Source organism: Canis aureus, chromosome 18, assembly GCF_053574225.1.
Source record: "Canis aureus isolate CA01 chromosome 18, VMU_Caureus_v.1.0, whole genome shotgun sequence".
Classification (NCBI taxonomy): Eukaryota; Metazoa; Chordata; class Mammalia; order Carnivora; family Canidae; genus Canis; species Canis aureus.
In genome coordinates, this window is record NC_135628.1 from 13,199,403 (window position 1) to 13,211,948 (window position 12,546).

Sequence of the window (12,546 nt, forward strand, 5' to 3'; positions counted from 1 at the left end):
AAAAAAAAATTCAAAATTCCATAATTCTTCATGACCTGAAAAACTTGCACTAGGTACTTAGCAAATTATTGAAACATGTTTGTCTATTCTCCTTAAATGATTTTCCTTACAATAAGAAATATGTAAAATTCTACCTTCAGTAACTTAGAAATCTGAGAGACTTCTTTTTAAGCAAACATATAATTTATGGCTTAAAACACCTAAATAAGAGACACTTGGGTGGCTCAGTGGCTGAGCATCTGCCTTTGGCTCAGGTCATCGTCCTGCGGTCCTGGGATCAAGTCCTGAATCAGGCTCCCCGCAGGGAGAGGCAGGGAGCATACTTCTGCCTCTGCCTATGTCCCTGCCTCTCTCTGTGTCTTGCATGAATAAATAAATAAAATATTAACATAAATAAATAATAAAACACCCGAATAAAAAGACATCCAAATAATATTATTAAGATATAGGCCTAGTATTTTATACTCTTCAGACACTAGGAAATAAAAAGTACATACGCATATAATAAGCAAATGTTTTAAGTGATTTTAAAAATCACACAAATTACCTCCTTTTTAGATTAAGGAAAACCAAGCCCAGAGCAATTACATTCATGCGTAGAACAACATGGCTAAGGCAGAAACGAACTATGGTAGAAGCTCATTGGTAGAAACAAGCTTTGTTTTTAAAACAATCTTTCAGGGCACCTACGTGGCTCAGTCGCTAAGCATCTGACTCTTGATTTCATCTCAGATCATGATCTCAGGGTCATGAAATGGAGCCCAGCATTAGGCTCCAGGCTGGGCACGAAACATGCTTAAGATATACTCTGTCTCCCTCTGCCCCTCCCTCCCTGCTTTCTCTCTCTCTAAAAAATACAAATTTAAGGGACTCTTGGGTGGCTCAGTGGTTAAAGCCAAAGCCTCTGCCTTCGGCTCAGGGTGTGATCCTGGAGTCCTGCGATCGAGTCCCACGTCGGGCTTCCTGCATGGAGCTTGCTTCTCCCTTTGCCTGTGTCTCTGCCTCTCTCTCTCTCTCTCTCTCTCTCTCTCTCTCATAAATAAATAAAACCCTTAAAAGTATATAAATAAATAAAAATTTAAAAGCAACTGAATTATCCGGTTAATACCAAGCAAAGCCATTGGCACAAGTGTTTTCATATTTTCATAACATTTCACCCTTTAAACTGCCATTGACACCTACAAAATAAATTAAAAAGTCTTAAAATAAAAAGGAGTTACCCAAACATAAGGCATATTATTTCTACCCAAGACTGGATTTTAATATATCTCCTGGGAAATTAACATTTTAGGATAGAAGAATGTAAATTGTGTATGAGGCCAGTTTCCCTGGCTGTCTAACTCAGTGTTCTTGTTCTGGCAGTACCCAAAGTACTCTTAAGCGGGAGTCGTGATTGTCCTCAGAGGCATCAATCTAATCAAATTTACATCATGAAACTTTCTCATCTTCTGTAACTCACTTCTGGATCTATTTTCTATTAACTCATCCAATCATTTTTGAAAGTGTTTCTACTTTAGCATGCATTGCCAGCTGGAAATACAGAGTTCTTCAAGTTTATAGTTCTTATATAAGTTCTTATAAATATTTCCATTGAAGCATCAAAACATAGTTCCAACCGCTAGTTTTAAAGTACACCGGGATCCCTGGGTGGCGCAGCGGTTTGGCGCCTGCCTTTGGCCCAGGGCGCGATCCTGGAGACCCGGGATCGAATCCCACGTCAGGCTCCCGGTGCATGGAGCCTGCTTCTCCCTCTGCCTGTGTCTCTGCCTCTCTCTCTCTCTCTCTCTCTCTCTGTGTGACTATCATAAATAAATAAAATTTAAAAAAATAAAAAAATAAAAAAAAAATAAAGTACACAGTACTCAACATTTGAGTGTATAAACCTGTGTCACAATGAAAAACAGAAAAAGATCCTGGACTGGAGCTAGACCTGTTTTCCTGACCAAATATCATAAATATATGTATTATATATACCACATATGCAATATATATACCATGTATGTCTGATATATATACTACATAATGTGTGAAATATATGCCACATATATATGTGTGATATATACTATATTCCCTCCTTTCAAAATATATAAATATATGAAAATAAACTCCCATTCTATAATTAGCTTACAAAATAATTATAAGCCCACTCCATGCCTGCTTCTTGGGGAGTCTGCTTCTCATTCTCCCTCTGCCCCTCCCCATGCTCTCTCTCTGTCTCTCAAATAAGTAAATCTTTAAAAAAAATAAATAAATCTATGCTAAGGAAAATTATTATCTGCAGATTATTCCACACTCTAGGAGAAGACTAGGTGGCTAACTTACTGATACAGGCTGGGGGTGCCAAGATTAGGTAAGAATAAATTAAGTTTCCAGGTGAGTTTAGGTTGGTTTTGTTTGTGTATATTTATTTGTTTTTGTTTAATTCACCAGTTCTTAGATTAACAGCCTATACCTTTAGCCTAGCACTAGAGAGCTGGTTCAACAGATAGAGGATGAAAAGCCTCATTAAATTTCCAGTATCTAAGCAAGTCTGCCTTTCATTACCCTGTTCATGCCAGAGACCACCTGAACTTGGTGGTCAGCTGTTCTGGCACTGTTGGAAGATAAACTTCCACACCACCAAGGTGTAAGTGTTCCCTGCTCCTTTACTTTTCTTCCCTTGGGTGTTTTAAGGGCAACTTTGAGTTGAGGAAAATAAAGTTCGTCCAATTAGTTTGAAGTATTTGTTGGATACACTGCTCTGGCCTGGTAGTTCTAGGCCTAATACAATAGGCCTGTATTAGAAGAGAAGGCTCATCTTTCCTCCAGAGGTTATTACTACATATGTCTCCCAAAGACCTAGGTTTTTCTACATGCATGATAAAGTGTTTGGAGTTTATCTCCTGTGAAGGATGCAAATTTTACTTTTCCCCCCACAAAGTCTTTTACCTTCACTGCCAGGTAGGGGTTGTTGGTTACTTGCTTCGGAAAGCGGCTCTCTGGCTCTCTTGGCATGAGTCATAGACCTTGCTGCTGCTGTGGGCCTCTCGGCCATCTTTCTCTGAAGGTTCTCTCGCCTGGCACGGGTTCGTTCAAGCAGCTTCTACATATGTAGAGCAGTGTTAAAAGACAAGCTTAGTCAAAAGTTCACAAAACTTGAGGTACCTTCCAAAATCACCAACTGCCATATAGGGTAACAGTTAAATATATTTCAAAGGTGAAATCCTAAGTAATTATGTCAAAATTCACTAAATAAGCATCCCAAAGTCAAATTACGGAGGTAGTATGAATAAAATATGTAAAATTGGTTGTATGAGATTTTTTTTTAATTTATTTATTCATGAGAGGCACAAAGATAGGGAAGCCGAGGCAAAAGGAGAAGCAGGCTCCCTGAGGAGCAGGGAGCCAGATGCAGAACTCGATCCCAGATTCTTGGATCACGACCTGAGCCAGAGGCAAGTACTTAACCGACTGAGCCACCCAGGTGCCCAGTTGTCTGAGATGTAAAATGGCCAGAAGTTGCTTCTGCTTTCATCAAAAAGGTAGAATCCATTTCCACACCCTTGCATTGGGCTGGCCTTATAATTCACCTTGACCAAGAGACAGTGGCGGAAATGATACTTCATGACTTCCAACTCCGGGCCTCAGAGGTCTTACAGTTTCTCTTCTCACTCTCTTGGAACACTACCACGAGGTGGAGAAGCCCAGGTCAAGCCTGCTAGAGACACCGCCCCCAGCTAGCATCAACCACCAGACCTGTGAGGAAGGCCATTTTAGACCATTCAGTCCCAGATAATTTGCCAGATCACTGCAGACTCCTGCATGACCCCAGGGGACACCACTGGAAGCACAGGCTAGCTGAGCCCAACACAAATTGCCGAGCCACTGATTCATGAGAAATAACATGGTGGTTGTTTTCAGCACTTTGGTGAGGAGAATTAGAGTCTGCCAAAGATGTTCATTTCCTTAATCCCATGAGCCTGTGAATATGTTACCTGCAAAAGGGACTTTGCTGATGTGATTAAGAACCTTGAGATGGAAAGATTATCCTGGATTATCTGGGTGGGCCCAATGTAATCACCATTGTCCTTACGAGGGAAAAGAGTCAGGAGGGTCGGGTATGCCACCAAAGAAGCAGGGTTTGGAGTGATGTGATTGGTGGCTCTGAAGATGGAGGAAGGGACCACTTGCCAAAAAATGCAGGTGGCCTCTAGAAGCTAGAAAGGTGAGGAAACAGAGCCTTCAGAAGGAACACAATCCTGCCAACACCACCTTGATCTTACCCCAGTAAAATCCATCAGCCTTATGACCTTCAGAAGATAATAAATACATGGGATTTTAAACTACTAAGAGTGTGGTAATTTGTTACAGCAACAAAACTAATACAGCCACTAAGATTTGGTATAATGGTAAACAGCAAGAGATAACGGACATATTTAGTCCTTTGAAAACGTGACCTTTCCTAAAATGACAAAACAAACAAAACCACCACCACTAATAAAATCCCGTGTTTTATTTAACTATCAATATATAATAAAATAATTTTAAGTTGGTATCTTAACCATTCCATAAATTCATGATTACTCTGTTCTTACCCTGAATCTACTAATGCTTCTGTTCAAATCAGTATGGTAAAACAAACACAAGACCCTGTAAAACATTTCTTTTTCTTTCAAAAGTACACAACTAAAGGAGGCGTGCAAAATTATTGGCTGGAATTTATGGGCAGCCCAGGTGGCTCAGCAGTTTAGTGCCGCCTTCAGCTCAGGGCATGATCCTGGAGACCTGGGATTGAGTCCCAGGTCAGGCTCCCTGCACGGAGCTTGCTTCTCCCTCTACCTTTATCTCTGCCTCTCTCTCTGTGTGTCTCTAATGAATAAATAAATAAAATCTTTAAAAAAATTTTTTTCTCCACTGGAGTTTATACACTGCCCTGAACACAGATATAGAGCTAGTATAGACTAAAGGAATTACACACCCATTTGATCTTTTTAATTTCCTCAATTAGAAGAGAATAAGTTTTCTTTAAAATTCCTCTGAGTATGCAAAAGAAACATGAACTAAATTTGGAAGAAGGCACAATTTTCCACTTTTCTTAGGAATGATTTCTCACTGAAATAAGTGACGCTAAATTGAAATGCTATGTGGCTGAAAGAGTTAATTTATGAACCAAATGCCTTCCAAAACACAAGACCTTCACCCTTTAAAAATCCTCAACAAACTCAAAAGTGATATTGTTACATAAATTCATATATGTAAGAGAATTTCCCCCATGATAAAATGTATCACTCCTCAGATACAAAACCAGTCTAATTTTATTCATTTGTGGACATGCCCACATTCCATTCTGGTCAGTTAGAATACTTGTGAGTCAGTATATCTTCAGTTACTATGAGTAAGAGGTTAGTCACAAAAGAATGTGGCTTTGCCATTCAAACATACACAAGAGCTCTACTGTCTCCATTAGATTCAAAGATTTCAAAATTTAAAAAAAAAAATAAAATAGATAAGCAAAAGTTCCCTAATCTATAAAATAAACACTGAAGATTACTTTAAAGGAAATTACATATCTAAGGAACGTAAACTCAACAGTTCAATAAACCTAAGTCTCCACAATAAGACATCAAGAATTCAAGGGTTCTTTATTTACAAGGTACATTCTTTCAAATATCACACCTCCTTCTTCAAATAATAGAGGCGTTAAAAAAAAATGCAATAACTAATGGAACCAGAAATAAGACATTCCACATGGATGAATCTGAAATAACTGAAGCTTATAGTCCTTAGCCACTTCTGCCACATGAGAACCTGAAATCATTTCTGACAGAAACCTTTCTAAGAGCTATTCCTGATTTCCCTACCTTCTTAAACAGAATAGACTCAATATAAATTAACTTCTTATTTCCAATACGCTCTAGCAGCAATCTTTCCCAGGTCAATGCAGAGATTTTCACTTAACTTTCAAAAATAAGTGAAACTCTATTCAAAACAGTAACCGCATGTTCATTTACTCATTGCACAGAAGATGCCTTACAGAATATTTTAATTGTGGCTTTTCTACTTTAAGGATCCTACACAGAAAGCTCCGACTGGGCACACCTATCTCTGGGGTCCCCTGTGGCAGTCTTGGACTGGAGTGATCATTCTCCAGGAGATCCTCAAACTAAGAGGCTGACAGTAATGTTATGAGCAGTCAGTTAATGGTTTTAAATTAACCTAACAGCAAGCACAACAGCACTACCGTTTACACAAAGTACTTTCCATGTCTGCACACAAAAACTCACTTCATTTTCAAAATTTTACTTGGCAGGTTCTGTTTTTTTCTGTTTCACAGATGAAGAATCTCAAGCACAGGTTAAAAAATAAGCCACAGGTCACATAGCTAAGAAGTGGCAAGATAGAATTCAAAAACCAGGCCCCAGAGTTTGGGCTCTTAATCACTTTGCTATACACTGTCTATTATAAAGGGGCGCCTGGATGGCTCAGTCAGTTAAATGGCTCAGTTCAGGGTCATGAGTTCAAGCCCTGCATTGGGCTCCACATTGGGTATAGAGCCTTAAATAAGCTGTCTTTTGACTAAATTCAATTGCTCTTTTTAAGAACTTATCAGGAGAACTAACTTCATACCAACATAACTTTTTAAATGTTATCAGCTGGTCATAATAATAAACATCTGCCTTAACTGCTTATTCGTCTTCATGGACATCAAGATGGCTTATTTCTGGTTGGTCCAGGAAGAATACAGAAAGACATTGCCCTGTGGACCTTGTCTAGATCCTGATTCAAACAAATTGCAAAACCATGAAGCACTTAAGGAAATCTGAACATTGACAGAATATTTGATATTAAGGAACTGCTGCTAAATGTTTAGGTGTGATAATGGCACTATGATTATTTTTTAAAGTGCTTAGTGTTTAACGATCAATACTGAAGTATTTATGTATGAAATTATATGATCTCTACGATTTGCTTCAAAGGATTCAGTGGGAGGGATTAGAGGGGAATACAGTGAAACAATATGACCATGTGTTGCTGGGTGAGAAGCCCATGAGGAGTTATTATACTTCAATAATTTAATATTTTCTACAATAAAGTTAAGAACATTGCTAAAATGTTCTTGCAGTTATGTTATATGTAATTATTGGTTTGTAAAATAATTTGCATGGGGCAGCGTGGGTGGCTCAGTGGTTTAGCACCGCCATCAGCCCAGAACGTGATCCTGGAGGCCTGGGATCAAGTCCCACGTCAGGTTCCCTGCATGGAGCCTGCTTCTCCCTCTGCCTGTGTCTGCCTCTGTCTTTCTCTCTGTGTCTCTCATGAATAAATAAATAAAATCTTTAAAAAAAAAAAAAAAAGACAAAAAAATAATGTGCATGGAATGGCTCTTTTCTTTATTATTTCAGCAGAATGTTATTGGATGCCTTGATGTTAAGGAAACATCTCTGAAAAGGACAGAACAGGCCTGCCTTTATGAAGCTCATGTTCTGGCAAGAATTATGTCCAACAGGTAAGTGCAAGTGAGATGAGCATTGTGAGAGGTGATCTGCCCTCCGAAGAAGGAAAATCAAAGTGAGAGCTGGAGGTTAAATCAGTCTGCCAAGCGGAAGGAGCAGGGAGAGAAGAGTGTGCCACACAGCACCAGCGACAGCAGCGGGGAGAAGCAATGCCCAACAGCCCTGTTGGAGGAAAAGAGTTTCGGATGGCTGCAGCTTCATCAGCCAGAGCTACCAAGAGAATTAGCCCTAATGCACTGACATTACTGTAATGAATTAACATCTCTCCCGTGCTTGTAGGATGTCATGGTTATGAATCACCTTTGGGAAAATTAACAAACTAGTCTCTCAAATCATTTTCTGTGGTTCTGATAAGGAACTCTGGTTGAGAAAATCATTTTAACTTACCCTCAGTCCTTTTAGGACAAAGAACTGTTGCAGTTCACATTCCTGTGCAAAAATCCGATGAATGCTATAATTAAACACCTAGTCACTGGAACCAATTCAGATAGTGCGCTCATTACCAATTAAGGAAGAGATGTCAAAGTTGTTTACTCCAACAGTAACTGCTCTTTCATAATATAAACCATACAGGTTTCTGAGCACACTCTAAAATGGAAGATTTCTTTCGAATAAAAGTTTCTTTCAACTGAGATCTAGTAGTAGCTTTGGAATGACATTTTGAAGTAAAACGAAATACAACTTTCAGCCAACTTTCAAAATGCTTTGTTCCTGCCAGTGACTTAGGAGAATAAAAGGAATATTCAGGACACATAGGGCAAATGTTTTAAGGAATCCTATTCTAGCCTAGTAACATAAAATGAAATATCCTCTTTAACTCCAAAGTACGTGAAAAATAATACATGGCGCATGAACAGCCCTATTCTTTAAAACTAATACAAAAATGTGTTCTGGGTATTCTCTTAGAATCCTTCAGGAAGGTTAACAAATTAATGTTTTCCCCTACATGATTGAGAATTTGAAACCAAAACAAATACTGTTATGTTTAAATACAAGTAAACTGTAACTGTTGAAACTTTTAGCATCTTAGGCTTAAGGAATTGTACTTCCCAAGGCATTTAAGTTTTTGAATCTAGCAGAGACGTTTTAATTTTTTTTTTTTTTTTTACGATTTTATTTGTTTATTCGTGAGAGACACAGAGAGAGAGAGAGAGAGAGGCAGAGACACAGGCAGAGGGAGAAGCAGGCTCCATGCAGGGAGCCCGCTGAGGGACTCAATCCCGGGTCTCCAGGATCACACCCTGGGCCGAAGGCAGGTGCTCAACCACTGAGCCACCCGGGCTGCCCACGTAGAGACATTTTTAGGCCTACTTTGCAACAACTCAAGAAATTAGGTCTGAACCTCGCATAACCACCTAAAGAGGAACTGTCCTGCAAGAAAAGGGGGTGGACAACTGGCAACACGAAACCAAGCTGAGTATATCCATGTATGTTCTCAACAAGACTGGCCAAGGAGAGAGAGAAATAACTGACACAATGACGTAACGAATCCATGTTCAATTTCCAAAGGACAAAAGACGAGTAGAGTATTGCTTGTAACGTGATGCTCCATACACACGAAGAGGTTTACTATTTCCTTACTCTGCTTTAAAAAAAAAAAAGAAAAATTGTTGGCCACTAATTTTGCTGGTGTCTGTTGGACTCGCATGTTTCCTCCCCGTTCCTGGGTCAATCCCGTGTCAATCCCGGGGGTTGGGACGACTTCTTCCTCATGTAGCAGAGCGACCCGCTCTAAAGATGCTGTTGACGTTATCGGAACGGATGCAATGGTTTCAGGTACTGGCTGATGTCAACGTTTGGCTGTCATTTCCTTTTTCCTTTTTAAAGATGTTATTTATTTATCCACGACAGAGAGGCAGAGACCCAGGCAGAGGGAGAAGCAGGCTCCGTGCAGGGAGCCCGGCCGGGGACTCGATCCCGGGTCTCGGGTCACGCCCCGGGCCGTCCTGCTCGCCCGCCGCCGTCCACGGCCCACGAACCCCCGCAGGCCCGCTCCGCGGCGGCGGCTGCACCTGCGCGGAGTCCTCCAGCCCCCGACTCCACCCTGCGCCCTGCCCGCCTCGCGCTGCCAGCAGGCCCAGGTCCGGGAGGGACGGGGTCCTCCGCAGGACAGCGCGCCTCACCCTCCGGATCGGGGCCGCGGGGGCTCCGCGCTGCCGTCTCGGGGGCCGCAGCCCAAGCCCCCCTCCCTGAGCCGCAGCCGCCGACGCGAGCCGCCGCAGGGCTGGGGGCAGGGCAGGGCAGGGGAGGGGAGGGGAGGGGCGCCGGGCCGACCCCCGCACACCCGCTGCGCACGCGCGCGCACGCGCCCTCCGCCCGGTGCGCCCGGGGGTCGACGGGCGGTGGGAAGGGTCGGGTCGGGTCGGGCCGGGGTCGGGCCGGGGTCGGGGCGGCGATGGCAGGCTGCGCCCGCAGGCTTTCTCACCTCGGTAAACGGGTCCATCGCCCCGGACTCCGCGGCTCGACTGCGCGACGACGCCGGTCCAAGCTCGGAAAAGGGAAAGAAGTGAGTCTCGGCTCCGGGCGCCGCCGGGAGAGACCCCGACGCTGCCAAACTGCTCCTGCCGCGCGCCCCCTCAGCCGCCGGGTCGGACTCGGCCTCCCGCCGCCGTTCGAATTTGAATTTCAGCGCCGGTGCAGCGCGCCTGCGCGCCGGGCGGGGGCGGGACGCGCCTCTGCCCGCCCCGGGTCACGTGGCCGGGTCCGGGCCGCCGCCCCTGGGTCGCACCCCGAGCTCGGGAGGCCGCGGGCGGCGGGAGGCGCGGCGCTCCCCGGCGCAGCCGCCTCCGGGCCCGAGGCCTCACCCGACGCCCGCGCAGCCCCGCAGCTTAGGCTCGCAGCCCGCGGTGCTCGCACCTTTCCCGCCCGACGTCATCGCTCCCCGGGGGGTTCGCGGGGCCGCGCGGTCGGGATCCCGCGGGCCTGGTGGCCGCCCGCAGCGTGCTTCCCACCCTCCCCGACGGGGACTGTCGCCCAAAAGCGGACATTCGGGGCGAGTGGCCCACCTAGGGCGCTGGAGACCTTTCCCATCTAGGAAGAGACGACTTGACATTAGCAAGCTGCGGGTGGAATGTTCATACCCCACCCAAACCGCCCTGCCTCCTTAGTTTAGATCCCATCCGAACCAACACAGTGTTAGGCCTGGAAGGATGAAGAAGCCACGCATCCACCTTGGCTCTTAACAGCCAACACGCGGAGACCCTGGGACAAGGAGCCCTTTGTCCAAGAGGATGAAACACCCCGTTCTCAGCTCAGGGTCCCCCTTTCCACCAGGTCAAGCTGTGTCTCAACGACCGTTCTTTACGGATGGCTCAGAATTAATTGCAACATAGGTTATGCAATTACTGTATCCGATTCATTTCTCCTTTAGCAAGTCCGTGTTAGGGCATGTAGAGGCAGCAGTTGTGGACGTGTTGGGCTGAAAAGCAGCACCCTGTAGACCAAGGAGTGACTGACTGCCTAACGGCTGAACAAACCAAAACGGTTCCTCCCAAGTTTAGACGTTTGGGTATGTTTAATGACCTTTCCATCTTATCAGTCAGTAGACTTTACCAAAAGTATTTCCCTAATAATATGTCTAATGTGAATTTTGATGCTGTAGGTTGTAAAAAAGGAAAGAGAGAGAGAAAGAAAAAGAAAGAAAAGAATTGAATTCTGAGTGGAGTAGGAAGAAATTAGGATCTTGACTCTACCGGGACCCTGTGACCTTAGGCAAGTCATTTAAAAATCCAGTGTTTTTAAGACCTTTAGGGGGAGTCATGGACCTTTTGAAAATATAATTAAAGCTGACCCTCTACCTAGAAAAATGCCCATTTAATCATAAAGTATTTGACACAGAATTCCATGAAGTTCATGGTCACCAAGTTAGTTTATGGTTTAGCCTCTCTGGATTTTAGTTTACTCATCTGCCAAATGGGAACAACCAACTGCCCAGTTCTCCGCAGAGTCTTTAGGAGGATCAGATGAAAAACCGAAACAGATCCCAAAGTATTCTGTAATAGCGACTATAGCTTCTACCCCCCCCCCCAAGGGTTTGGTATTATCAAATTATTGATATTTAACTCAAAATACACTAACTTAGGAACCAAAGAAGAAAAGGTGTTTGAATTTTTTTCACTGCTAGACAGGGGAAAGGATGTGTGTGTGTGCATATTGGAAGGGAGGGGGAGAGTGTGTTTTAAACAACGTTGGAAAAGTCTTTAGAGATTTATGTAGTCTGTGTGCCTTCCCTCTTCGTCTTCTGCGAGCTTTACGGTCCTTACAACCAGATTCTAGTCAAGACTAAAAGAGGTACATAAAGCACAGTGCAATATAACTCGTCCAAATATTTAGTTTATCTTTTGTCATAATCCCCTTATATCTTTGGTCTTTACACTGATAATAATAATGGTGAAGGTGATAGCAACCCACCAAAACAGTCACTACGACTTTTTAAACAGCCCCAGCTGCCAGAAACTGCTAGATACTCAAATCTACTCTTCTTCAAGTACAGTGATTGTCACCTGACAAGTCTTTTTTTCTATTCTACCCCGTTCTTACTTCATTTTTCAGTTTATAAGCTGAAATTACTCTTCTCCTTTTAAAACTTCTGTTATATTTCCAGTTCACAAAAAAGTAATGAATAAACAAAACCATGTACCCACCACCTAGTTTAAAGAGATATATAATCTTATACTTGAAGTCTCTTGTGTATCCTTTCTTAATTCCATTCACCTTCTGCTCCTCAGGGGTAAAAGTAATCTGATTTTAATGTTTATCATGCTCATGAAATTCATGTATTTTTATTACATCTACATATATATCCATAACAATATATTGTGATCTGAATAACTTTTTTTTTGCTGTATGTGCCTTTCTGCAGTTATTAATCTTTCTACTAAGTATTCTTTTTATGAGATTCATCCTCACCAATAGCCACTTTTCATTGTTTCATGGCTGTATTATATTGTGTGAATATACTTGCAATTATGTATCCATTGTCCTATTAATGGATGTTTAGCTCATTTTTTTTTTTTTGGATGTTTAGCTCATTAACAATATTTCATTCCAAAGA

The 12,546-nt window shown here is 42.9% G+C and overlaps 2 protein-coding genes across 3 annotated transcripts in view; one reads left to right on the top strand and one right to left on the bottom strand.

The window, feature by feature from the left end:
* ANLN (anillin, actin binding protein) overlaps positions 1-10,125 on the bottom strand; it is a 49,855-nt gene extending 39,730 nt beyond the window's left edge. The window contains exons 1-2 of one of the 2 annotated variants that reach the window (XM_077856202.1): positions 9,919-10,123; positions 2,929-3,082 (exon numbers count right to left, since the gene is read on the bottom strand). In XM_077856202.1, coding sequence (XP_077712328.1) covers positions 2,929-3,082; positions 9,919-9,936 — 172 coding nt within the window. In that variant the 5' untranslated portion in view covers positions 9,937-10,123. Of the gene's footprint in view, positions 1-2,928; positions 3,083-9,918 lie in introns of both variants that reach the window. The other variant, XM_077856201.1, reaches the window with a different exon arrangement.
* Positions 9,854-12,546, top strand: part of MATCAP2 (microtubule associated tyrosine carboxypeptidase 2) — a 61,530-nt gene continuing 58,837 nt past the window's right edge. Inside the window, exon 1 of the mRNA XM_077856203.1 lies at positions 9,854-9,999. Within this exon, the coding sequence (XP_077712329.1) occupies positions 9,889-9,999 (111 nt within the window). The 5' untranslated portion in view covers positions 9,854-9,888. The remainder of the gene's footprint in view (positions 10,000-12,546) is intronic.